A 26011-nucleotide genomic window follows, 5' to 3' on the forward strand; every position below is an offset into this window, starting at 1 on the left:
CCATCCAATCTCAGGCTGTCCTCAGGGCTCTATCATGTAACTGCAGATCTGCTAACAGGCAAAGCACCAGAGAGCTGCCCAGTTTTGTTAGGGAACCTGCCAGCCCATGGCAGCGTGGCCTTGGAGCCACACATGGTTTTGTTTTGTTTTGAAATGAGGTTATAGCAGGCCTGACACATCGCGTCTTTCCCCTGCTAAAATTTTCCAGACCAATTCTTACACACAGTGAGACTATGGGATGCAAAGGACGGGTGTCACAGGCTTCAGGAGAGGGTGAAACAGCAACCATGTCACATCAGTCATCAGTTGGGTCCGGGAAACAGTCTGAGGCATGTTCCTGGCTTTCCACATAACCTATCATCTCCTGTTCTGGCATTTCCTCAGGTTCTACCACCACTGGCAAATTTTCTTCCACCAGGGGTGGGGGCTCAGTGCCTGGACCAATCTGGGCAGCATCTGGAAAAGAAGGGGGAAACAGCTTACACGTGTGCAACACATTCATCCCTGGGGAAATTACCCCCTCCCCTCCCCAGCCCTCAGTGCTGCAAGCTGCCCAGCCAGATCAAGCACCCCCCTCCCCAGGCTTCTACAAGCCACATTTCAATATGCTTCATAACTACTCACTTACGGAGCTCTCTCTGCAAGACATGTTGGTGCTGAAGCTCTCTGGACCCAACAACCCAAAATATACCAAAACACCAAAGCCAAATCTATTCAGTTTTATTTGAATCATAAAAGCTAGCTAAATGTACACATTTTTAATATGTTCTCACCTTAACACTTCCCACATGCAATTCTGCTTTTACTAATTTGTAGAAAAATTAAATATGGGATGTTTTGTTAGTCAAACTGATGCTGTGGAATTTTTTAAAATAGAAACAAGTTCTACATTATTAATATATTAATATTAAACAACTACCTGAATGACTTGCATTTTTTTTCCCCTTTCTTGCACTACATTCAACAAATGCTTCTTTAACAATGATTTAATTATGACGCTTCTTTAATAAGTGCTTTTAATAAACTGAAGGCAGGGCAAAGAAGCATATAAAGATAGACAAAAAGCACAGATGAGCAGGTGAGAGGCCATGCATAGTACAGCAAAGGACACAGGGAGCAGAGGCAGCAGAGCTGAGCTATGACCTGTGTAATGATGTCTGTGCTGGACCTACTTCAGCTCTTGATGATGCATTACTAAGGAAGGTGTTGCCAAGCATTCATGTTTGTGACAAATTTGAGGGAAACGTAATGCAAAAAGCAGAGTATTAATATCGAGTGCTCACAGATTTCTGAAAGGTTTTTATTGCTGCATTCTCTTGACCACACTATGCTGAAGCTGTGGGGTTTTATTATCGATTATTTTGAAGGATATAAAATGTGATTGTATTCCTATTTTGTCCCCAGTTTAAGGAAATATGTAAACCTCTGACTTTGATAGGATTTAGCCCTGTTTACAGCATATTGGTAGATGCTGTCCCAAAGACGACATCTGCCTACTAAAACATTGCTGATTCTTATAAAATAAAACTGATGATAATGGTGGGGGGGGGGTGATAAAAATTGCAGGAAAGCTGCTAATTTGGGGGATGGGGGTTGCTGTTTTTTTTGTTTGTTTGTTTTGTTTTCATGGGACATTTTAGCACAGGATACAGTGGCACAGAGAGCATACAACCTGCTGGCAGCACCCTCTGCAGGACACTCACGAGAAGGCTGCTGCTACATCCCACAGCTGGGTGAGGGCAAGAGCTACCCAGTACAGCACCGATAAGCGACCTCCTGCAACTTCTGTCACCCAGAGTGCAGCGGCCTAGCAGTCCTCACTAGCTAGCTTCAGGCTTCCCTCTGCAGCCAGGTCCCCCCCGCTGTCACACACGTTCATTTCACCCTCCTCAGCAGGCTGTCTGGCGTGAAACAAGTCACTGGACGCACCCGGCACTGGAGGGCAGTCGATTTGGGCAGCTTGAGCCTCCACATGGTCTCCGTTGGGGGGGCTCTTCACAGCTTCACTGGAGACCACTGACATTGCTATTCCGTCATCCTTTTCATCCTCTGCAAAGCCAAAATGAGAAACTTGAAGGGAAGAGGCCCCCCGGACCCTGGCAGCGCTGGCACGTTCATTGTGAGGCCAGGCCTCCAGCACACACTCACGGCTCCCCCTCACATGGCGCTGGCTCCGCTCCCAGAGCAGACAGCTGCCAGCACACAGGGCCACTGCCGGCCTGCCAGAGACCAGCCTGGCCGTGCTGGCAGGATCACAGCTTGAGGTGGCCACGCAGGCAGAGAGCACTTGGGGACAGGTGCTGACAGAGGACGGCCAGCAGAAGCCATCAGGTTCCTTCAGAATCAGGCCCAAACGAGGCTCAATTTTCTTGCCCATACAAAAAGTTTTGCTGCGTTTCTTTCTGGCACACGCTAGCAAATGTGAGCTGAAAAAGGGAAAAGCACAGTTTTCTTCAAGACCCCATCAGTCCTAGCAGTTGCCTGTCAGCGAGTAGGTTTCTGCTCCACTGGGTCAAGGGAGAGCTGGATGGAAAACGAGTACCCACCGAGGTGAGGCCAGTTCATGCTGGGGCTATTTCCACCCCAGCCCGTAGACACACTGCCCCTTCTGGGTGACCCATCCCAGGGGCAACAGAGCTCCCCACTCACCTGAAGGCACTGGGATGAACTTGTGCTTCCTCTTCATGCAGCAACAGATGACTGAGGACACAACCACCACCAGGATAGCTGCACCCCCTGCACATCCTGCCAGGATGTAAATGAACAACGGGTACTGCAGCAGGTCTCCTGCAAGAAGGACAGCATTGTTAGTTGCCAGGGCAGGCAAGCTTCTTTCTCCCAGCTGGAGAAAGCCCCACGGCCAGATTGGTGCATGTGGGCATTACTGTTGCTTTGGATCAAGGATGTTTGGGAGAAATTATGAGCTGTAGCACATCGTCATTTATGTCACATCGTTTAATCTTGGTATGGAATTTTTCATTATAAAAAGACTCGCACAACTATGCTGTGTGCATCTGTTTCTGTCTACTCTGAACAATAATATCTCAGATAATCCACACTTGATCAAATTTAATGGAGGAGGTGGTGGTCTTAAAGATGCTACATTTCAAAAAGTTTTGTGAAAACCAGAAGCACAGAAGGAGACCTAAACTAGCATCTCCTGCTGAAAGAAGAGCCACAGTCTGCCCTCAGTGCTCAGAGTATGCCTCAGAGAATTCACTTCAGATAGCAGTATAGCAACTATGCCAACCTCAAAGAAAGCGCAGGCTCTGATCTGACTTTATCAGACACAAGAGGATCCAGACACCAGGGCCTCTAAAGCATGCTAAACCTCACCATAGCTTTTTGAATCATTGGGACCTCTTCTTGCCTGCTACTCAACCCCTTTGAACAAGACAGCAGTAGCTTCACATAGCGAGGCTGAACAGCTAGGAACCAGACCAGCTATCCAAACACAGCACTTCTTCACTTTCCCTGCATCTCTCTTTTTAAAAACACGCTGGCTAAACTCCAGGCAGCGCCACTCAGGTTCCTCCAAGAAGGCTGCAGACAAGCTCCTTTCTGAGCTGGGCGCAGCACAGCGCCAGCACGATTCTCCTGCTTGGCCAGCCTCTGTAGGGACAGTTAGCACATTTTTAAGTGTCTAGGCTCAAAATTAAACTTTCAGCAAATGAGAAATCATTGCCCTGATCATTTTATTTCCTTTTTGAGGAAAGCTCAAGAGAATATTGTCCAAGGCCTAAAATATGTTGAAAATGGTCCTGAATATTTCTTTTAAAAATGCCATTTGTTCAGAAGGTCTTTCCAAGAAGTATTATGTTAAAAATCAGAAATAAAACAGGCACTAATTAAAATATGAATAATAAAATCCTTTTATGTATGTTGACTTGTTAACTTCTGAGCCATTTGTTTTAGATCCTCCACAATGAGAGCCCTTTGGTGCCTTGGAAATTTATAGTATTTCTGCCAAATTGTTTTAAACACTTAAAATTAATTTCATCAGCCAACAGGTTGCCCAAATGAGTGCTTTTACAATAGATCTTGTATCTGAATTGGAACAACTGTGGAAAAACTATATTTATCCCTTTGTCTGGAACAAATAACAACTCACAAAATGAGTTAGTCTTTAATTCATTTAATTGAACTTATTTCTCTCCATTTTTCTAGTATCCATAACAGCTTTATCTCACTTCTTATGAACACGGCTGCATTTGGTGACTAAAAAGTAAAAATGCTGCTACTTCCTTTCTCTCACACCCTTCCCGATACATGTTTATGCATGTGCTCATCCCAACAGAGCTATCACCAAACCCCCTCGTGGGCTTTTGAAGAGGAAATGAGAAACTGATATCACACCCAGGGAATTGGGCAGCCACCCAGAATAAACAATGGTAGCTGTCAGCAGTCGTGTAGTTTATCACAGGGCTTGATTCAGAGCTCGTGGACATTTGCATCCTCACTCCCCAGTGTCTCAGTTAACTTGGGTCTGACCATGCTGAACAACTTTTGGCCAATTCAACTGGACAAAATTAGGACTGTTGTTCCACAATCACAAATGCCAAACTTGTACAGGCTGGCCTGCAGCACCAATGCAACCAAGCACAAACAGCCCATGGCATTTCTGTCAAGTGCCAGAACACAGAATTCTGTGCTTAGGTCAGTATTTTTGCTTTTATACCAACTCTATGCCAGCCATGAGAAAAGACAGTACCCAATCTGCTGCAGAGTTGGAGCGTTTCAGACAATTTCTAAAACACTAGGTGCTATTGCACAGTACAATTTCTCTAGCAGCAAAGCTTTGTTAAATTACTTATGACTAAATTAATCAAAAATCTTACGGTTAAATTATGTTATCCTGACACAGTTCTGATGACCATCTTCACTGCCAGAGAGGACAAAAACCTTCAGATCTTCACTACTGGAGATGCAAGTGAATATCTAATCAATTTGATTTTGTTCTTTATTAGAAGTCAGCTTACAACACTGACCAGCAGTGCTTTGCATCTTGAGGTTATGGCAGTCCTAGGATGCAGATTTACTGTCTCATCACAGCATGGTCTCATTCAAGCAGGTTACTCAGCATTTATGGAGAGCTTGCAAAGGGATCAGGTCATGGCTTTCTCACAGAACTACATACCCAAGCAGGGACAGAGATTTTTTTTATTTATTTATTTTATTTTATTTTTTTTTTTAAGTAAATGACTTGCATCTTTACCTCACCTCTGATAATGCAGGGCCGATAAAGGTATTTATATAGTCTGGTATATCTTTGTGCTGCTGGTCTAGACAAGGAGAAAGATGAGGCAAACCACCTCAGCTGAGTCCAGCAGCAACAGGGCTGGATTAGTAGAAGCGTTTTTCCAAGGATGTTGCAGAAATTGGAAAGCAGTGAGGGTAACGGGTGAATGTCAGAGTAGGAAGAATCTTGTGTTTCTACACTGACTCTTAAGAGCATGTAGAATCTCCATCACTGGAAGTAGAAAAAGAAATACAGAGATCCTTCCCTGCAGCAGAGTAGGGTAGAAGGACCTGCTGAACAAACTTTCACCCTTTCTATGACTGTAGCCTCAGTCTGAGACAGAGCAGGAAGAAGGAAGTCACTGGGACACTTTCTAACGGAGGATGTGGTAAGTCTGGAAGGCAGCTGCCCGAGGACAGAAGACCTCATTTTTTATGCTGACAGCAACAACTCCTAAGATTCCCACCACAAGAGACCAAGAGGGAGATTTTCTGGCATTGCCATTACTCACCATAGTTGCAAGACAGCACAATGGGCCCGCACCTCGAGACGCCGTTCCTGTGGTGAACCTCACATACAAATTCCCCAGGCATGTTTTTGTCCAGGCGAACCTTCTTCCCACCATCCTTAATGCAAGCCTCGGAGGTCTTCAGCTCACTGCCATTCAGCAGCCACTCAAATCTCATCCTCTCGTTGCTGGGCACGTTGCAGGACAACTCTCCGGTCCCATTGGGGAAGCACTGGATAGCAATGGCTGGCTCTGGTCATGCAGCACGGGGCAACAGGAACAGGGAGGGAAGAGAGACAATGAGCAGACTCAGCACTGACTGAGAGCTGGGCAGGAGCTTTTCCTACCAGGAAGACTCCCACAGCATTTGCTGTTAGCCAGGGGGCACAGCAATCAGTAAACACTCTTCAGGGCCTGCTCCCAGCCCTTGGCAGCACTCACCCAACCCTACTGCTGACTCTTGGTCAATGTTTTGGGGACACCACAAAAATACAGCCTCTCTTCATTTTCCATGTAGAAACTGACAAAGGCAACAACAGAAACCCATGATCTGAGGATCGTGGACACACCCTAAGCATCTGGTGACCAGAGGCTTTCTCCATAATCAATGGATAACTGTAGCTTCAGAGGAGAGTCAGACCTCTCCTTGACCAGGTACTTTTGCTGTCATTGTCTCTACTGTTTTAGTGAGGAATTAGTAGAGATCATGTCTAACATAGGTACCAACACAAGACACCCACAGTTAGATAGAACAGCCCAGACTAGGACAACCGAAACTGAAGCAATGCATCAACAATCATATTGTGTTTTCCTGATTTTCTCTCTTTCAGTCTACTATAAGGAGCCAAGCTACTTCTGATATTTGCCACTTTGCAAATACAAACTAACCAGAGAGGTTGTATGGTTTTATGACCATAAGAGTCACATTGAGAATATCTATGCAAATCATCTATGTAAACAAGCTCAGAAATCACCCTCCTCAACTATGACATCAACTTCAACTAAAATTACTGCCTCCAGAAATACCTTTGCTGTGAAATTGTTTCCCTGACTTTATGTGGCAACAGAACACAAGGAGGAGACAAAAGTTCCCAGAGTAAATTCACTGAAATAGAGGTAAAAAACAAAACACTTTGCAGTCTTTGCCTACTTCCAGTCTAAGCCCCTGATCTTTTTTGCCAAGGAGTCACATCTTTGACCTACTCTCTGTGGCAGTTCTGCTTGTTTGCACTTGAACAGCGTAAGGATTCATTTGTCTTCACTGAGACCAGTTTGCTTTGACATTTTCATTACACTTTCATGCACTTCAATTTCTCTTAAAAACTTATAAGTGAAAGTTCTGTAAAAGGAACGGTGGAGATGAGGACAAGACCCATGGTTAGTGGCTATCTAGAGCACTGTTCAGCCAGGGGCTGAACCTGTTTAAGCCTTCTCTGTATTAACCCAAGCAACAAGCTGGATTCTGTATCAGTGACTTCATTTCCTTCTTTTCAGTCCACAGGTGGATGACCAGGCAAATGAAGGGGAGTGGGAATGCTGAGGCCACGGCGATGACATCAGAGAGACTTGCAAGGTAAGGTACCTACTGCAGGTCTCTACACAGACCCAGAAGACGCTGACCTCAAAGCTGATAGTGGGCAGGAAAGAATCAGAAAATCATACCTGGACTCTTTCACTACCTTTTCTCAACTGCACAAAGCAGTCTCTTCATGAAACCCATCAGGAAGATTGCTCTAGAAATGGACTGAAATCTCCAGCTGCATGTCTATATACTGTAGACTCAGCTTTAAAAACACTTGATGCTGCTGCCTCTTACATCAGGAAAAAAAAGTACATAGCTCAACTGACTGGCTACTTGAAGGGAGGCTCAACAGACAGGAAAGACTGACAACATGGATGCAAAAAGCATTCTTTAGCTTACGCTTACCATTCCTGCTCTCTGAGACTTATGAAGCTGTGCCTTCTGTTCCAGAGGCACCTATAGCTCCTGCAAGCTCAAGAGGTATCTTAGAAAGAAATTCAAGGCAGCAGCTTCCAGACAGACTCACAGGTTCACAAGCTATTTATTGTTAACAAAGTCACTTACCAAACACTTTCAGTGCAAAGGATTTGCTGATGTTGTTAAAAACAAATTCATAATTTCCTTCATCCTCCTTCTCCACAGTCCTTAGCACTAGAGAGCCATTCTGCAAGTTCAGACGTCTGTAACATGTGCCACAGCCAGCCAACCAAGTACCATTTACCATATCTACGAAGCATCTCTCATTGTCCTTGCTCATTTTGGAGAGGTTCTGCAGGTTTTCAATTCCTACAGAAAACATTGCTGAGCTGCCGCTGAGCACACTAGTCGTGGTGACAGAGCCTGGAAGAAGAGCGCAGAGTGTGGGCAGTGAGCTTTCCGTGTCCGTCTGTCTGTCATCCATCCTCAGCTGCCCCCCTGAAGGGCAAAAACTGAGGTGAGATGTAAGAGGGACCCACCCCTGGGGACACCACGAATCAAAAAAATCAGAGGAGCAGGAAGGGTGACAGTATGCCTTCTATAAAGGCTAGCTTTCTTCCCTGCTACCGTGAGGGTCGTACACACACCATGCACACAGTGACACAAGTCTGAACAGCTGGTCTTTCCTCTCCCCGAATTTTACATGACCCTACCCTCTATCTACCACTTCACCTGATTGCTGAGTGTCTGTGCAGAGAAAAATGCTTAGGGCATTAATGCCATAGGTCTAGTGTAGATAGTAGCAGAAGCAATTGCTGCTTGCACAGCTTCTTTTACCCAAAGAGTACTGTCGCAGTGTCAGCATGAACAAGCCTCACGGTATCCCTGGACATTATTAAGTTGCTGTACTCGAATCATAGATGGGTAAATGGCAGGGTGACAGCAGCTCAGGGACTGACCCAAGGTCACATCGAGTGTTAGGAACAGGACCACATTGCTCTCCACCCCTCCAACCAGCATTTTGCATACAAGGATCTTAAGTTCTCCATTGAAATGCTTTTACAGACACAGTACACTGGGAACGTACTATATTGTTAGTTATAATTAGTTTACTTAAAAAAAAATATATATATACATCTTCCCATAGTCCGACTGCCCCTTTCATGCAGTAGCAGTTACACTACTTGATGTATCCCAGAGCCTGGTAGAGTCCTTAAAGATCTTGGAATTAAATTAAGGTTTCCACCTATCTAGGCAAATCTGTGCCACAATGCCATAAAGAAAAATCCCACTTACCATCAGTAACGGTTATTATCACCAGCAAGCACTGCAGAATAAAAGGAGAGTTGAAATCCATTTTAAAGAGCTCCTTGCATCATATGCAGAGATGATGATCTGGCTACAGAGCTCAGTGAATATAGCGTTCAGGAAATGATGTCAGAAGCAAGAGTGAAAAAAAAAAAAAAGAAAAGAAACCCCATACCGGACAGATTGAATAATGTTACAAAATAGACCTGCAAGGTTTTGGGTGACTGAATTCAGACTGAGCCGACACGAGCCACAATGTGCTTTGCAAAGTCCCGCACCTTGGAGCGGGTTGCAAGTGTGAGAATAGGACTGGGAGGTGAGGAGAAGGAAAAGCTCTTCTGGTCAACTCACCCCACCTAGCAAGATACCAACGCAGAGACTGGGCAAAGGGGAAAAACCTGTTTCTTTCAGTCTTTTACACTTTACTGAAGTACAGAATCCCCACGTAGGGAATAGGAGTCTGTCCAGTCAGATAAAGCACTGCATATACAGGCTGATTTTCTGCAGTACCAACAACTGTCCCTCACCGAGATCCTCACCAGCAGTAGGTGTGGGAGAAGATTCTCCCTCTGTATACAAATATACCTTGCCAGCCTGAACTTTGCTGGGCTCTTCCAGTGTTGTGATGGTAACTGCCAGGCAGGAAAAGGCTCTCTGTACAACCACCCCAAGCAAATACAGGCTACAGAAAGCTAAGTTGCATTGCAAAACCATACCAAATACAGCCTGAAAGCTATTTCGGCTCTGTTTGGAGTACAGCTCCCAGAGATTAGACCAAAAAGCCAACCCCAAAGAACCACTGTGGAACACGTATCCACAGGGCCAGTGCGACTGCCCCACTTTGTTCACACTCACTGAGAGGACTTAAAACTCACTGGTATTTCACACAGAGCGAGGAGGAGGAGTGCTGCACACAAGCAACGCAGCAGAACCTGCCACAGCGTTAGAGCCAGCGTCTGGATGTTCTCAGACACGCTTAGCAGATGTGCTTGGGAACATCTGCGACGGGAGTTCAGGATGCAGCTGGTGATCTTACGCTTTTGTGTTGTTTCTCTGGACACGCAGCCCAATGAGTTAAGGAAGCTCCACATGGTGCAATTCTGTATATAGGCACGATTCTAAGAAATAGTTAAATCCCTTACATGTGCTGTTTTTCAAACAGTTTGGCTCTGCTTGATAATTCCACATTTTAGCCAGTGGTTTGGCCCCTCCAACTTCTTAGCAATGACAATTAAATCTTAATACCTTGTGCTCCTAGCATCTAAAACCTACAAGTTAGTTTAAGGCTACCACAGCATCATCCTGTCTTTACCATACATGCATAGGACAGTCCTAAATTGATCTACGATGTGACAGAAATAGCCTTCTCTGAGAAAAGCAGTGAAGTGAGTCTTTAGACACTTGCAGCAGAGCAGTGGAAGGAGGAAAGAGAAAAGTATTTACAGCAAGAAACACTTTCATTTCCTTCTGTTCAGCTGAAATTACTTGAAGAAACTCTCCCTCCAAATACTGCTGCAAGACTGCGGCTAACCATCTGCCTTGGATGTGCGTGTCCATCTTCATTTCACCTCCACATTTGAAGGGCAAGCTGGTTGAGCTTAGGATTGCAGTGCTATGGTGGAGACAGGAGGCAAAAAAGACGGCATGTGCAAGGGTCGCTTCAGACTAGAATTCCAAAAAGCTCAGAGCCTCAGAAAAACAGCAAAAAGCAGAGGGTGTCAGCCCACAGCAAAATCCAGCAGAAGTTCACCTTCTCTCCTAGTCAATGACAGCAGCCTTGCAGAGCTCATTTGCAGATTTGCAGTAAAATGAAAGAAAAAATACGGCCTTTCTGCTGTAGCTTCTTTGTTACAGAATAGACTCTGCATGACGGTGACATTGTGGTGTCCTGCATTTAGTCTCCCTCGCAGTGACTCCAGGGCAAACGAGTACATTTATGAGTTCAATATTTCTGACTGCTAGCGCCCCATACATCACGCAGGGTATGAAGTCCCATTAGGCTCCTTCTGTCCCTCAACATCCTGGCCAGTGAAAAAAAGAAGTCACAGCCAGGATGAAGATGACTGCGCGTACACTGTCTGTGTCAATCAGCAGTCCCTTCTTAAAATCAACTCTCCCAAATTTTGTACATAAGGAATTTTTAGATGAGACTAGACACTAACTTCTGACATTAACTAATGAATGCTCACAACACCCCTAAGTAGCTGGAGAAAATACTTCCCCTTTTTATATAAAGATGCATGAAGTTTTCTGTGACAAAAAACACCTTGTGAGGCTTAACAGAAACCACAAGAAAAAAAAAGTAATTTGCAGTTGGAAGGTGAACTAAAATCTTTTTTATTTGGTGAGCTGCAAGCTCAGAGGGCCATTTTGCCCTTACAGCCGCTAATGGCATAGCTAACCACTTTTAACAGAGGAAGGACACTCATTCCCTATACAAGTCCCTGTTGGAGCACAAGAGACAGAGACCTGAGCTAGTAAAGTAGGAAATAAGCTGTGAAGCACTGTGAAGTAAATTTGTACATCTGAGCTCTGCATACCTTCCTTTAAATAGGCAGGTGACCACCAGCAGCGCACCTATTTTTACGGCTACAAATGCACGCAGCCTGCCTTCACACAGGGGGAGGTTGCAGAGCCCAGCACCGCAGCCTCTGTGCATGGAAATGAAAACAACACAGCAGCTCTGGTGATGCACAGGACCACCTCCACAGGCTGCAGCATCGCCCCCATGCCAGAAAACCCACAGCTCGGTTGCTCAGCTGTGCAATGGTACGGCCATGACCTACAGAGCTGCAGTCCTGGGAGGAAGGAGGCCTGTTGCCCTGTTAGCTTTGCTGTCCCATCCACACCTACAACTATCGGTGCATGAGAAAAAAAAATTAACATACTTTGAGTGCAGCCATGAGGCAGGAACAGGGTGCAGGTCTGAGAGATGCTTCTGAGTGGTGGCAGTAGGACCCCTGAGACCACAAGGAGAAGATGTGAGGACAGGGAAGAGTAATACGAATTCTTTGTTAAATGGAAATAGACAGAGCACTATGCTTGGACCCTGAACTCCTCCTTGATCTATATTATATATAGATCTATATATATTATATAGAGATCAAGAAATTATATAATAATTTTATATAACTTTTATATAATTATTATATAATACTTTCTATTATATATAGAGAGAGAGCAAGTAAGTTTTCAAAGATAAACACAAAGTTGTATGCTTACATGGTGATAAAGAGAGTGCCATGCAGCTTGTTTCTTTAACTGCAGAGTTGCAGAGGTCATAGCTACTCAATAACTTATTTACAAAGTGGAATTACCTAGTCTGGGTGCTCCTCTAGATCATGTTCAGAGCAAGTGACTTTTGGACAAAACATGATGTACCAGGATAGCAGGACAACAGTCACAGATGAAAACCCTTTTCTGACAGGGAATCTACAGCCCCACACAGAGCTGTAAAATGGAAATAAACCTGTACCCTCCCAAACTCCTACTTACAGACAATCAACTGAGGCATGTGTAGGATTTCCCCACCAGCTCCTGCCAAACACCGTACGCTCCGCATGAGACCTGCCCCACTGGCCCTTGCCTCAGCTGCTCCACCACAGCTCTCATACTTGACACATTTGTTGCACAGCACAGCAGCTCTGCTGCTTTGGGACTCAGCATCTCAAATAAAAGCAGTCAGCCTGATCCACAACACACAGCCAGCTGCACCTTGTTTATGTGGTCCTGCAGGGGCAGAGAGAGGCTGTGGTGTGGCTGTGGATGGACAGGCCTAGAGCAGCCCCTTCTCAAAGCTGATCCACACCTTAAATGCACACGCCATGCACTTGAACAGATGCACGCCACACCATCTGATAGCATGTCTGACAGATTAATGTTCTTCCTACCAAGCAAACCAGAGCGGGGAGATCCCATGTGTCAAGCTTTAGGAAAGTGGACAGGCCACACCCAGGTCGCTGATGCTTCTCCCCACCTCCCGAAATCATTCATTTGTTGCCATTCCTACATAAAATTGCACCTGGGGAATTTCTTCTCACCAGCTCTTAACCTGGATGCTGAATGAGGCAGATGAGGGAACTGGACTTTAGCTCTCATTCCTCTTGCCTCCATCCCAGAGACAACCTGCAGATGATTCCCTTTTCTGCCCAATCCATGCAAACTGTACAGGCTGAAATATGCCTGTACAGATACACATGCTCAGGCACAGACAAAGAAGGACCCGAGGATCTCCTGCAGAAGGTCTGCCATACCTCAGACACATCTCCATGAGGCACACACCACTGGTCCTCGTCTCATGCTTCCTGCCACAGCACTGACTTTTGCTATGCAATGCTGAGGCTGTCTGAGACCCACTGAACCAGACACTGCTGTTCTGTCTAAAATGGACCACCCAAGTAACGGGGCATGGCATGTAGGATCCTGAAGTGGCAAAGGAGACAAGGTTCTGCACAGCAAACTGGGGACCTAATCTGCAGAAACCCTCTGCTCAAAATAAACCAAGCAGAAAACCCACAGTAGCACTTTCATTTGCTGCGTATCGTCATATACTTTGGGGGAGCAGACTTCTTTGCTAACCTGCAATGCAGAGCAGAAAAGTCCCATGCTTTCAAAATACAGAGAAGACAAGCTGGAGATTTTCAGCTTCCATTTCTGACAAGATAAAATCCACGTGTTTGTCACACTTAATACACAAGCTTCCCCCTCCAGCTCTCTGGTGTTGAAATGAGACCGATCAGAGTTACAGAAGGAAATCAGACTTCTGCACATTAATAGTTGCTGTCATTCTCCCTCTTGTCATACCTGACTGCTTCCCACATCTCCCCAGCTATCAGAGAGCTCCAGGGGGAGCACCACACATTCATCCCACCCACATGAAACCCCCAACTCCACTTAGTGCTGAGCAGCTACGTGGGGAGAGACCCAAGCAGGTCCACTGAGCAGCACACACACGGAGACGGCACTGTGCCACAGTGCCCCTCGGGGCGCTGGAGCACGCCGAGTGCCGAGTTCCAGGTGAACGGTCTGACGATGGCAGAACACTGCATCATCCTGTCTCAACGCTCCTGCCACGTACTCACAGCCTTCGCACACACCGCTTGGGGCACAGGCTCTGGCTGCCCCAGCGAGGGCACCGGTTCTGCTGCCAAAGGTCCCAGCACCAGCTACTACCTGCCATGTCAGTGCTCGTCCATCACCTTGCTGCCAGGGGACAAGAACATGAGGATCCCAGATGTCCAAGCCAAGCACAGTGATCACACACAGTTTCTCTGACATAGCTCTCCTACTTTGGCCCATGATAATGATAGAAAAAGAACAGTTTGTATATGGAATAATTGCCAGAAACCACACAATTTATATTTAGTGCCACTGTGTGCAGGGTGAAGTGCTTTGCATTTGCTTTGGGGAAAATATATAATATATAAATATATTATTACAAAAACTATTGGGACGTATGGGTTCAATCAAGCTTCTACAAGATCAGAACTTGACTGGACAACCCTATCAAGGACAGCAAACACAATGCCTGTAGTCTCTAGGCTTTGGCCAGTTTCACTAGAATTAGAGGAAAATCTGTCGCTGTGAGTGGACAACACTTGGAGAAGTCAAATTAGGATCTAAGCTGCCACAGGTTGCCGCAGGTCAGCCACGCTTTTATTTCCCCTTTTTTTACCCCTTTGTGCCTTCTGCTGAAGCTTTACTATCAGACGCAAGAAACTGCATCTGCTGATACCTGGAGCAAATTAGAGCATTTAAGAGCTTTAAGAAGTTTTTTTTTAAATAGCACATACATACTCTTTGATCAAGTGTGTATATGTATATGTATGTGTGTGTATATATCCAGCTCATCTAACTTTGTATTGCCACTTTAAGTGCTTAGCAAATCCAGACTAAGATATGTAGAAAAAACATTCTTGTCAGAAGACTGAATTTTTTTTTTTTAAATAAGGTCCAGATCTCCACTAGGAACGTTTTAGGGGTCTACATACTAAATGGGGCTGAGAAGCATTTTTTTTTTTTTTTTGTGGGATCAAAACTTCAGCTTGCGAAGTTAAATCTAAAAGGCGAGTGGAAAAATCCTGGTTGAGGCCAAGACAGCAAAAATTAATATGGCCTTTTTAGACTAGATAATTCTTACATACCCCAAAAAACTGAAATGAACAACTTCTTTTTAGAAAGTGCAAGTAATTCTGTGTATTTGGCAATGCCAAGAGGCTGACAAATGTTTCTCCCATACTCAGTGGAAACAGACATGGCCTTCTGGACTGACAGCTTAGTTCATGGCAGAATGGACTAGGTCAAATCTGAATATGGGGGAAGGCAGAACACCATAACACCCAGATCTCTGCAAATTGAGTGGTCCCTGAACAGGTCCAAACCACATTGCAACAGAGATTCAGCTCCATGGAAACAAAACCAAAGTACTGCGAGATCTAAGTCTTCTGAAACTCAGGAAGGCCACCATGAGACTGACTTTCACATGCTAGAAGTTTAAGAATATGGACTGTAAGGCTTTCTACCTTGTATTTTCCAGTGGTTTACAGAAATAGTTCTGATTACTTCCAAGTGTAGACAGTTATTGCAGCAGAGGCGCATATTCTATTAAATGAATTTCCAGCAATGCTGACAACCTTAAAGTACTCCCTGGATATCGAGAGGTGATCAAGTTCAGATCAAGTTCATATTCGCCCATGGTTCTTTTCCCTAGAGTACTTCTTCCTAAACTTTTCTTGTTGTCTCACTGGAAACTGAAATTTGGGTGTGTTCACCAGAGTTCTGGATCTGGGGATCTCTCCAGGAGTAAAAAAGGCAGACTAGTAAAATGACAACTTGAGAAATGCATCACTTAGATTTTTCTGCCTAAATCCACATAAGATTTATTTGCAAAAATATCTCACATTACTTACTGTGTTTATTCAAAAAGCAATGGAAAACTCAATCACGGACAGAGATAACATGCATTTTCACATTTCAGTTGAAAAGACTCCATTCCTAACCATATCATAGAGACAGCATTTATAGGTTGCTTAAAACTCTTTTATGTGCCACAAGGAATGTGATGGAGGGATAAAAGTAACAGTCTGAGACACTCAATACAGCACAATAAAACACTATGCTTAAGACTTTTAAACCTACCTTACAGATGTAGTTGAAATACTTTTTAAGAGAAGATCACCAGATACATCATACCTCTTGACAGCATGCTGTTCTCAATCCTCTTGCAGTGCACTCTTGAGAATTAAGGTATTATTAAAGAAAGGCACAAAAACTACTGCTGTCTGAAGAGGGCTGATTCCTCTGATCAACCACGAAGGAAGAAGAGAAGTTGTACCAGACAACCTGATGAGATTGTCACTGGAGCAGAATACATTCCTGGGCAATAAAAGAAAATGTTACAGGGATGCTGGACTCTAACTGTAGAATAGCCATGTAGAACTGATTAGAAATGGAATTGGGAATTCATATAGTTCTACCCCAAAGCTGCTCCCAATTGGCCGTATAGTCTCTAAGAGTCTATGTTCCTCTTCTTTATTTACTGTACCTGCAAAGCGTCAATTATGGACCAGTAACTAACTAAGGCATTTAATTAAATGCCTTGCAACCCACCAGTTCTTTAGGAGGCACAAGAGGCATCATATCCTAGGACAAACATGCAAGATTTTCTTTTGAAAAAAATCGCAAATTCTGAATGGATTTTTAAGTAACATTTCCATCCAGAGAAAAAAAAGCTTTTAAGGGTTTCCAGAAGAACCTCTTCGTCTGCCTCAGATGTCTACTGCAGGAAGGACCTCATTTCTCAAAGTCTTCAAAGTTACCCACTCAATGCAAGGGATGCCCTAAGAAACTTGTACACTTAACTAAGCTAAGTCACAGGCCTCTGTAAGTTAGGGAAAAATTGGGCCACCGGAGGTATGTCACAATGAATCCCAGCTATTGCATTCTACCATGACAGAAATGCAACTGGCTCACTTCTCACAAGAGTTCTGCTGTTTTACCTCTTTCCCATCACACCACATTTACAGCCTGTACCTGGTTGCATGGGAGGTCATCTGCCCTTTTCCAGAACAGTCCCCCCCAAACACAAACTGTGATGCAGTGAACTAAACTGGTGGTGGATGGTTTTGCTTCACTTCTGTTTCCCCAATAGCTGATCACACATACCTAAAACCCAGCAGGGCACACACGTTCATGCTGGAAAAATCCCCCAAGACAATCCCACACACACACAGACATAGTGCAAATCACTAGAGCTGAACAAATACTGAACAAATAAAGGGTTCTTGATACCCGTATTAAGTACACATGCACACTCAAACGGGAAGAATCAAAGAACAGCTGTGCCCTGAGCCTGCATCCTCTTAAATGAAGCTTTGGGAAATTACAGGAACTGCATTAGCATCTTCAACAGCAGTACATGGCCCTTGTCCTGTCTGCCCATGCAGCCCAGGGAACCCAAACACCCTTCTGTTTCAAGAGGAACGACATTCCCTTGGCAACCCATACGTTTGTGTGTGCAAATACAAGCACCAGTGAAGAACCACTATCCCCACAAAGAGGAAAAGCCCCATGTATCTTCACTAGCCAGCTGGAGACAGGAGAGGAGCCTGAAGGTCACACCAGAGTTTTGAATGCACACATCCCATGCAATACAGACCAGTTAACCAGACCCACACAGCTCCCTGCGCAGGACCCCATTCCACCCGCCACGCAACAGACCTACCATAAGATTTCTGAGGCTCGTTTCAGGTGACCCCTGGAGAGCCTACTAGTTTGAGCACGAGCCTACCAGTTTTGTATGAGTGCAGAATTTCAACCAGTCCCATCTAATTTTTTGCCAAGTTAGGCTGCTCTGGCCAGAGATGAGCAACTAGTCTTTGATTACTAAGTGTTTTTTTTCCATCTTTGCTCTCTTAATTTTATATCCACTGAGGCTGAGATGAGCATACAACAAAATTCTTGCCCTTTCAATGAGACTGGATGCTAGCCCTAAAAAATTCTATATAAAAGTTTCCGTCACCTTATCCCAGGCCCTGTGTGTTTTAGCTGTCAGAGACACTTAACATGCAAAATACAGCAGCATTCCAGAAACAGCAGTGCAAATCCTTCTGGAGAAACTTAAGCACATCTTGTGCTAATAGTAAAGAAATCTTCTCTTGCCAAGTACTCATAACACTATTAATTCCATTGAGAAAATAAGTCTAGACATTTTTAGTGAACTTTTGTCCACTTTGATTTTTGTCAAAGAAGAACATCCATTATCTCCATTTTTCCTCACCAGTGTGAGGATGTGCCATCAGTCTGTCTTCATCTTCTCATAGAGTCACAAAACTTGAAGACAGCTATCTGTCAAGAGTCTCTACAATACATGGGTGCATGCCATTCCACAGCTGACCCCATTGGAACAGGACATCGGTCTAGATAACCTGTTTATCCTATGATCCTAGGTGAAGAAGTATACAATTTAGAAATCACTAAGCATAACATCTCCTACTCTCTTCCAGTAGTCCCTGAATTATTCTCAAATTCCCCATCCTTGAACCAAGTGACCTAGGACTGCTCCACTGTTCCTCCACATTGCCCACAAGCCTTGCCTCTTTACAATGTTTCTCCCCTGTTTGCAAGAATGATCCAAACCCACCCCAGCAAGATCAGTGAACCAATGGTTGCACTAGGAAATCCATCTTTGCATTTCCCAATTTCTGTAATTGGCTCCTCTTCCCATTACTAATGAGAGATTTCATTATTGCTGCCAAGGTTCCCCAGCTGAGTGGGAAACCTAGGCTATCCTTTCACATAACAAACTAACTGAAGCCCTACCTTTTAGAAGTTAGCTGCTGCACTGCTGAACAACCTTCACAATGGTGCACAGCATTTTGTTCAACAATTGACTGATCCACAACACAAATTACAAAGCAAAAGTATGAAAGACTGCAAAACTTCCAGGACTTTGTTCACGTTTATATATTGTATATATATAATTCATATATATGAACAATTCATATATGTTCGTATATATATGAATTGCTCATAATATTGTTCAAAAAGATTGTTCATATATTTTATATTTTCATATACATATAAATATCATATTTAGAAATTACAAAACAACCTTTACTAAAGGTTATTTCCCAGGGATCTGTGAGAAGGTCACTGAGAACTGTGGTTACTGCTTCTGGAGAAAGTAATTTTTTAGAGGAAAAACATCTGAAGAAAATAAGCATAGTTTTCTGTGATTTCACACACTGTTCATAGGGTTAACTCTGGGCACACATTCTATTGCTATTGCCCCTGTTCCTTATCTCTGATTGGGAAATGCTGCCTCACCACACACACAGGCATTCATGTAGTAACAAAGCTTCTAGTTGCTTGGCACCAGTTCTTCAGTAACTTCTGCATCTGTACTTTTATGTAATATAACAACACATAGCAACTCATCTAACTGGAGGAGAAAAAAAGACAGGAAAAATTCTGGACTGATATGCTTACACTACTTTGCTATCCTTAGTAAAATCACACTCTGTATGTACCACCACCACCACAGAAGAGCAGGGAGGATGGAGAGGCATAGACTGCTGGCAGAATTTGCTTCTGAGTTTCTGCACATCCTGTCCTACAGCAGCCAGCAGCACAACGCTGAATGCAGCATGAGGAAGTGAGACAAATTAGAAGAACTGAGTCCCAGTGGTCAGTCTTCGCTGAAGGACAGACTACAGTTTCTGCCTGCAACTGAAGCTAAGTTCTTCATAGCACCTGCAATTACAGCACTTCACAAACTGAAGAGGAAAGCCTTGACCATATGTCAGCTAGTTCTGTAAAAATTTTAAGAGTTCAGAAAATACAAAATACTTCATTATTAAAGATGCAAATGTCTACATGAAAAAAAAATACGTTTGCTCAAAATTCAGTGCATTTAAAGGTAACGTGAATTATTTTGCTTACATTTCATTGCATATAGCCTTGAAATACAGACTTCTGTGGCTCCAGTAAATTTAGCTCACATATTTTTGGTATAGCTAAAGATGTGCACGCATCTCACATTGCTGCTTCTGTTTCTCATCTCTAATTGGGAAATGATACCTTACTACAAGCAAAGTTGCTCTTGGGGCATTTACAACCATTCTGCCTTTGAGTGTATGTACAACACAGCTCACCTGAAGATAAGGAGAATGGCCTTGTAAGGGACTTCTTTCCCAAAGGAGTAATTTTTCCAGGAAGGTACCTCTTGATACAGGATTTCCTCATGTTGAGCTTCCTGAGCATAGAAGCACACTATTTAGAGTAAAAGCAGCAAAGGAGAGCAATTTCCTCCAGATCATGATTCACCAAATTGGCTAAAGGAACCTAAGGGAAGTGCTGCAGATTAACAAGGAAACAAGAGACAGAACACAAAACAGTCAGGAAAATGTCCAACACTCCCTTTCCACCGACTTTTCTGCTGCTCCTTCACCTTCCTCTCTGTCATCTAACCTCTGCTGATGTTGAATACCTGCCCAATCCACACATGACATGCTTTGAAATCCACCACTCTCTACCACTTAACCACAGTCACTTTCTTTAAAACTGAATGACTGACATACCATTTCAGAAGTCTCAATTGGGCACGGCAACTGAGAACGAACAGAAGTTTAGACACAGCTTTAAAACTGCAGGATATATTTGTGGACCAATTGCATATTCAATAAATGTACCCTGGGCCTTCAAATACCTCATGAAGCCAGATGGGGAGCCACGAGGGGCAGGGTTTCTGTGGTTCTCTTGGCTGAAGAGGCTCATGTTTCTAGCACTCAGCACTTCCACCACGGTGTGGAGACACCAGAAGGAAAACTGCTTAGGTAAGGAGTAAAAAAAGATCAGGAGACAATCATATTCTCAAACCTTGTGGCTACAGCAATCACTTCAGTTTCTGAGAAATCTGCTGTAAAACATGATAGCAGCAACAAGGTTTGCAACTCCAAGTAATGTTGGCTGGCTGTGGAAAGTTCACAAAGTTTGTAGCTGGTAATGTAAGCAGTAATACTGAAATTAAAGTGGATAAATCTTCACCTGACCAATGAAGACATATAGTTTTAGTTACATCACTTGATTTGACAAAAAGATTTGCTTTTGCAGACTTTTCTAATCATTATACATAGAAGTGGGCAAATACATGCAAGAAACAAACTAAGTAGAAGAGCGAGAGCTTTCATGCATTATAAAAGGCTCGTACCTTTCTGTGTTCTTTGGGATGCTTATGGGTTTAAACATGTGCCTCCAGGCTTTGGTTTAAAGTGGTCATACAATCACTGAATCAGATGTTTTGCATATTGCCACAGACTCGGAATGCTTCTCTTTGCAAGGTTTTACATACTCAGTAGGGTTTGATAGCTAAGGTTTTACTTCCTCTTGCACAAAGAGCGATAAACAGTTTTTGACAGACAGTAGTGCACTTGAGACAGACTGACTGTAGCTATCCTTAAGAGGACACAAAAAGCGTGGCTTGCAACTCTGTTAATTTTAGCCATACAGTACAGGGGTTGGAGTGAGCGCTGTCCAAATAAGGTGACGTGGAGCATGGGCTGTATGCTAATTCCTCCAGAACCGCTTCTGTCCTCCAGAAATAACGCTAACAGTATGTCCACGTTTACCATTTCCGTCAAAAACCTCCTCTAAGCTGATCACCTTCAGATCTGTTTAATTATCACATAACACTCCTCCAAACACTCTGGAAGTACCAGATAGGTAAGTTTTCCATTAATTTTCCTCTTTTTTTTGTGCTAGGGAGCCCAGGACTGGATGCCTTTTCAAAGGCAGAGAGAAATGAATCAATCTAATTCGTCAATATCTAGAAACTAAGACAAACGCTGGTCTCCTAACAACACTGCACATATCAACAAGTTGCTGACTACACTACGCCTGAACAGAAACTAGTATTTTTCCAGGCCAAACTCTGCCTTTTAGTAGCCTAATTTCAGATGTCTAGCGTTCAAGTCCTGACTTCAGTGTGAATGCTGTGGATGACTAAAATTACATAACCAAAACCAAGGACATTCTAGCATAACCACCTTAAACCATCAAACACAGGAGCTGATGATAGCAAAGTGACACTCTGTAAGAAAAAACAGAGGATCTGATCCTTCAGAGTAAGTCACTATTATTATTTACAACTACCTCATTTATTTTAAGTTTTATTTGTTAATCACCTGATAAAGATTTCTGTTGTGCTCTCCTGCATCCAGTCTAAGCACTGCTGAGGACAACAATTCCATTACAAAAACCCAAAAAAAATCTACTGACGAGTCCAGTTCTTTAGGAGACTCCCTGCCTCCAACCTACCAGTACGAGCCAGTTGCTCCAAAGCAAGTACAGTCAAGACTAACTATCCACTGTCTCACGTACAGTTCACACACCACCATGCTCTGGAAACACAATACATTCAATACCCAGATTCATACATTTCTGAGCTGCAGAATGAGGTGGTCTGGGTGATGCCAGTATCCAAAGCATAAAATAGAAACAAAGACCCACAGGCTGAACTGGAGAGTGGTGCTCAGAAATTGTTAATCCTGTCCCTGACTGTGCTCCTTAGTCACTGTATGAACTCAAGAAAATAATGTCATCCTCCTCCATGTTTCCCCTATCCATACAGGGCGAAATGAAACTGTGCCAGACTTTTCTAATTTATCATTCATAAGGATGCTTGAGGAGTACTTTATAAATGCATTTATAAAGGATTTTATAAAGCACCCTATTCTGAGGTAAGAAGGATGAATTCAGAGTAATTGATTTTAATTAAGTTAGTTTTGTAGCCACTTCAGGAACCATAACCAGCTTCCTGCTTCTCATGAGTCTCCAGAAAACTTGCAAACAATATTAATCTGTTATGACCTTTGAAGAAAACACAATCTTATGACAAAATTTTCTGTACATTTGGTATTTCTTTTTCCCAATGTTAATGTATTGTTGAGAAATAATGTTACAAAAGAACAAATAGATATAACAACCTGCCATAAACTCACTACCCGAAATACTGTCTAGAAGGAAAACATTATAACATTTATCACACTGAAATCAAAATCAGTCACTGTACACATAGGCATGACTACTACTTGCCACACTGGAGCAAGGGCAGAGAGTGACTGTGAAGGAGCAGCAGAGACAAAGCATCAGGGACTGACCACAGCCCCATTCCCCATTCCCCGGCACTGCTTGGGGGGAGGAGGTAAAAGAGAGTGGATGGGGGGAAGGTGGTTTGAGTTTGCTTTTGGTTTCTCACTGCTCAAGTCTGTTAGTGATAGGCAATAAGTTATATTAATCTCCCTAAACTGAATCTGTTTTGCCTGCAATGATAATTGCTGAGTGATCTCCCTGTCTTTATCTCAACCCTTGAGCCCTTTGCATCATTATCTTCCCCACTTTGAGGAGAGGGAGTGAGAGCGCAGTCGTGGTAGAGCTCAGTTGCCCAGCTGGGTAAAACCACCACACATGCACTAGTGCGTCTTAAAAACTCCTGAAGTATTTTTTGCACAGCACAGAATTTATCTGTCTTCTCACTACCACATTAGATACTTTGTGGCCTAACAAATGACTTAGACTACCTAGTTAGGACTATTCAAAAATAACCCTCCTCACTCGTTTACTGACCGCAAGCACCAAGAAGCTGACCCTGTATGCACCATTTTACAGCAAAAAGCAAGCCACAGTAATGTCTCTGACCCTCTCTGTGCTCAGATAGCATATACAAGGATTAGGAGAAAGTAACAGGTCAGCTATAAAAACAAGATAGCTTGTTTGGCTTTGCAACCAGAATTTTTCAGTCTGTATCCATGGTGGAAAAAGTTGTGTGGCTCTTCTCAGAGCTGTTCCATCAGTCCTGTTACACAACTGCTAGGCTTGAACCTTTTTGCAATCTTCACTGTCATACTGCACGGAAAGAAAGATACCCATTTATAGCCAAGTCTTTCTTTTAAAGCACTGGAGCTTAGGAATAACATTCTCAGTCTACATGGAAGTCTACATTTTAAGTCTACAACTTAAAAAGGAAATTATGAGGAATCTCTCAGTATTTCCTACCATTCACATAGCATTATTCAAGAAATCTAATCTTCACAAGCATCCTCCTGTCCAAAAAATAAAAAAAAATAAAGTGCACCATATCAATAATTAAATAAACTTCACTTAAAGAGTCAGCACTAATATCATTACTAGTGCCATCATGTTAATTTCAGGACTGATAGACACACAACTAAAGTCAATGGCATAGGTATCACATGTCAGGAAGGGATGATACACTGGAAATCACAAAGAAAGTTTAGATGGTGTGCAGTAGAGAAAATGAATGAGCTGTTTGTAGTGTGTCACCTTTCCAACCAAGTGAAGCATCCTTCCAAACACACGCTTTCCCGACAGGTAAGGATCATACTAGACAGCCTGGCTTATAGAGCACTGGAGGGGACAAAACTAAATGTCTGTGTGCATGAATGATGGCAAGCAGGACTAAATCAGCCAAGATATGATTTTCAAAGTTGACGTGAAAGACAACACAAAGAGAGACTTTAAGTTACACGTCCTGTGGCCAAGGCTGAGACCATAGTTCTGAAGGTGAACTGAACACAGTCTGCTGAGTTAGCTTACCGTAGCAGTATCAAAATGATCTCCATCTTACCTGTTGTTTTAAGGAAGTTAATAGTTGAGGATGAGTGGTAAACTTGCACCAAAAATTTCCTTGCACAACATCTTTTGGGATGCATCATATACTTATCTCTATTCTTTAAAACAATGCATACTAACAGGGACCGTGCTCGTGGGGAAAACCTCCAACCTGTAACTGCTTGAAATGAGATTGTGAATGCAATTTCCACCACCTCTGACCCCATATCCCTTAAGGAAATGGAGTTTCTGTTCAAGAGATTGCTAAACTGTTGGTAGCTCCAGAATAATGCACCAGATGAAAATCCAGATGATCCAAGTAAAGTGGGAGACAGTAAACCAATTGCTGAGATGCCCAGTTTCCTTCACAGAAACAGCGATGACTAATTATTTGGTAGAAGTTATCTGTATATATAGCAAAAATATGTAGTTCTCAGTTCAGCATTCATATTAATGTTCTCCTGTACACGTGCATACACACTCTTGAGCAGACAGAACTGAAAGAACGCTTTCTGTGTCACACATCAGAAAGGATCTACCCCCAGCAACTCAACATCATCTTTGGTTTCGTCAAGAGCTGTGTTCATAAAGTAGCTTATTACAGAGACTAAAACCATTCCCAATCCCATGGTATCTTCACAAACAGCAAAGCTTAGTTCCATGTTTAGAAGCACTCTAAACATGAGACATCCCACTTGGGATCCCACAGCAGAAAAATGAGGCTGGCAAAGTGGGCAGTTTACGGTCACAGCTTATGATCCTGGACAAGGCAGCAAAGCACAAATTCAGAGACAGTGGTGTTTTTAAAAGAACAATTAAGGATTAAACAAGATTGAGACAGTACTAACCTAATGAAAGCACTAGCTCACATATGTACTGTCATTTAGCTTAACACATGGACTTACCTCTACACTTGTTTTACAGAAGAGAGCACTTCGCTTTGGCCCTCATACACATACTTACATTACTTGTGTTGATCACACCTGTAAAGGAAGGGAGGCCAGAGCACAGGGAGACCCATTTTGTTTCCTATCAGAAGCACAGCTGCAGTCAGTCAGCCTCATCTACCCAAGCAAGGTGAAAACTATACCTTCATACCAAGAGAGTCCATTGCAGCAAGATAGGAACTGTTCAGCATCTTGAACCAACACTTACTTCATCTGACTAGATGCAAACTGATGACATTCAGATACTGATTTGAATCTGGACAAGGGTTTATTTGCCAAAAATAAAAGAAGCCATGCAAGGACAACTCACCAAAACAGAGAACAGTCAGATATAGTCTACCACCTTCCCTCGCGTGATGTACACAACACCAGCACTTAAGACCACACATGACGGTCATGACAAGACAAGGGTTTTTTCAACTAGAGAAGCCAAATCTCTTCCA

At 43.3% G+C, this 26011-nt stretch overlaps 1 protein-coding gene across 4 annotated transcripts; it reads right to left on the reverse strand.

Annotated features, from left to right (window-relative positions):
* Positions 1–136: 136 nt before the first annotated feature.
* On the reverse strand, positions 137–25627 carry LOC121074726. Of its 4 annotated transcripts, none has more exons than XM_040567195.1 (6): positions 25527–25627; positions 7834–8109; positions 5751–5999; positions 2650–2787; positions 1930–2049; positions 137–456 (listed from the first exon to the last, which is right to left on the reverse strand). In XM_040567195.1, exons 2-6 carry the CDS (start codon positions 8066–8068, stop codon positions 296–298), a joined length of 903 nt encoding a protein of 300 aa, XP_040423129.1. In that variant the 5' UTR covers positions 8069–8109; positions 25527–25627; the 3' UTR covers positions 137–295. The 4 variants fall into 4 exon arrangements, with proteins under 4 accessions (XP_040423129.1, XP_040423109.1, XP_040423115.1 ...); XM_040567175.1 differs by lacking the exon at positions 25527–25627 and adding an exon at positions 20148–20248; XM_040567181.1 differs by lacking the exon at positions 25527–25627 and adding an exon at positions 8983–9841.
* Positions 25628–26011: the final 384 nt, after the last annotated feature.

This window comes from Cygnus olor, chromosome 1 (assembly GCF_009769625.2).
Source record: "Cygnus olor isolate bCygOlo1 chromosome 1, bCygOlo1.pri.v2, whole genome shotgun sequence".
NCBI lineage: Eukaryota > Metazoa > Chordata > Aves > Anseriformes > Anatidae > Cygnus > Cygnus olor.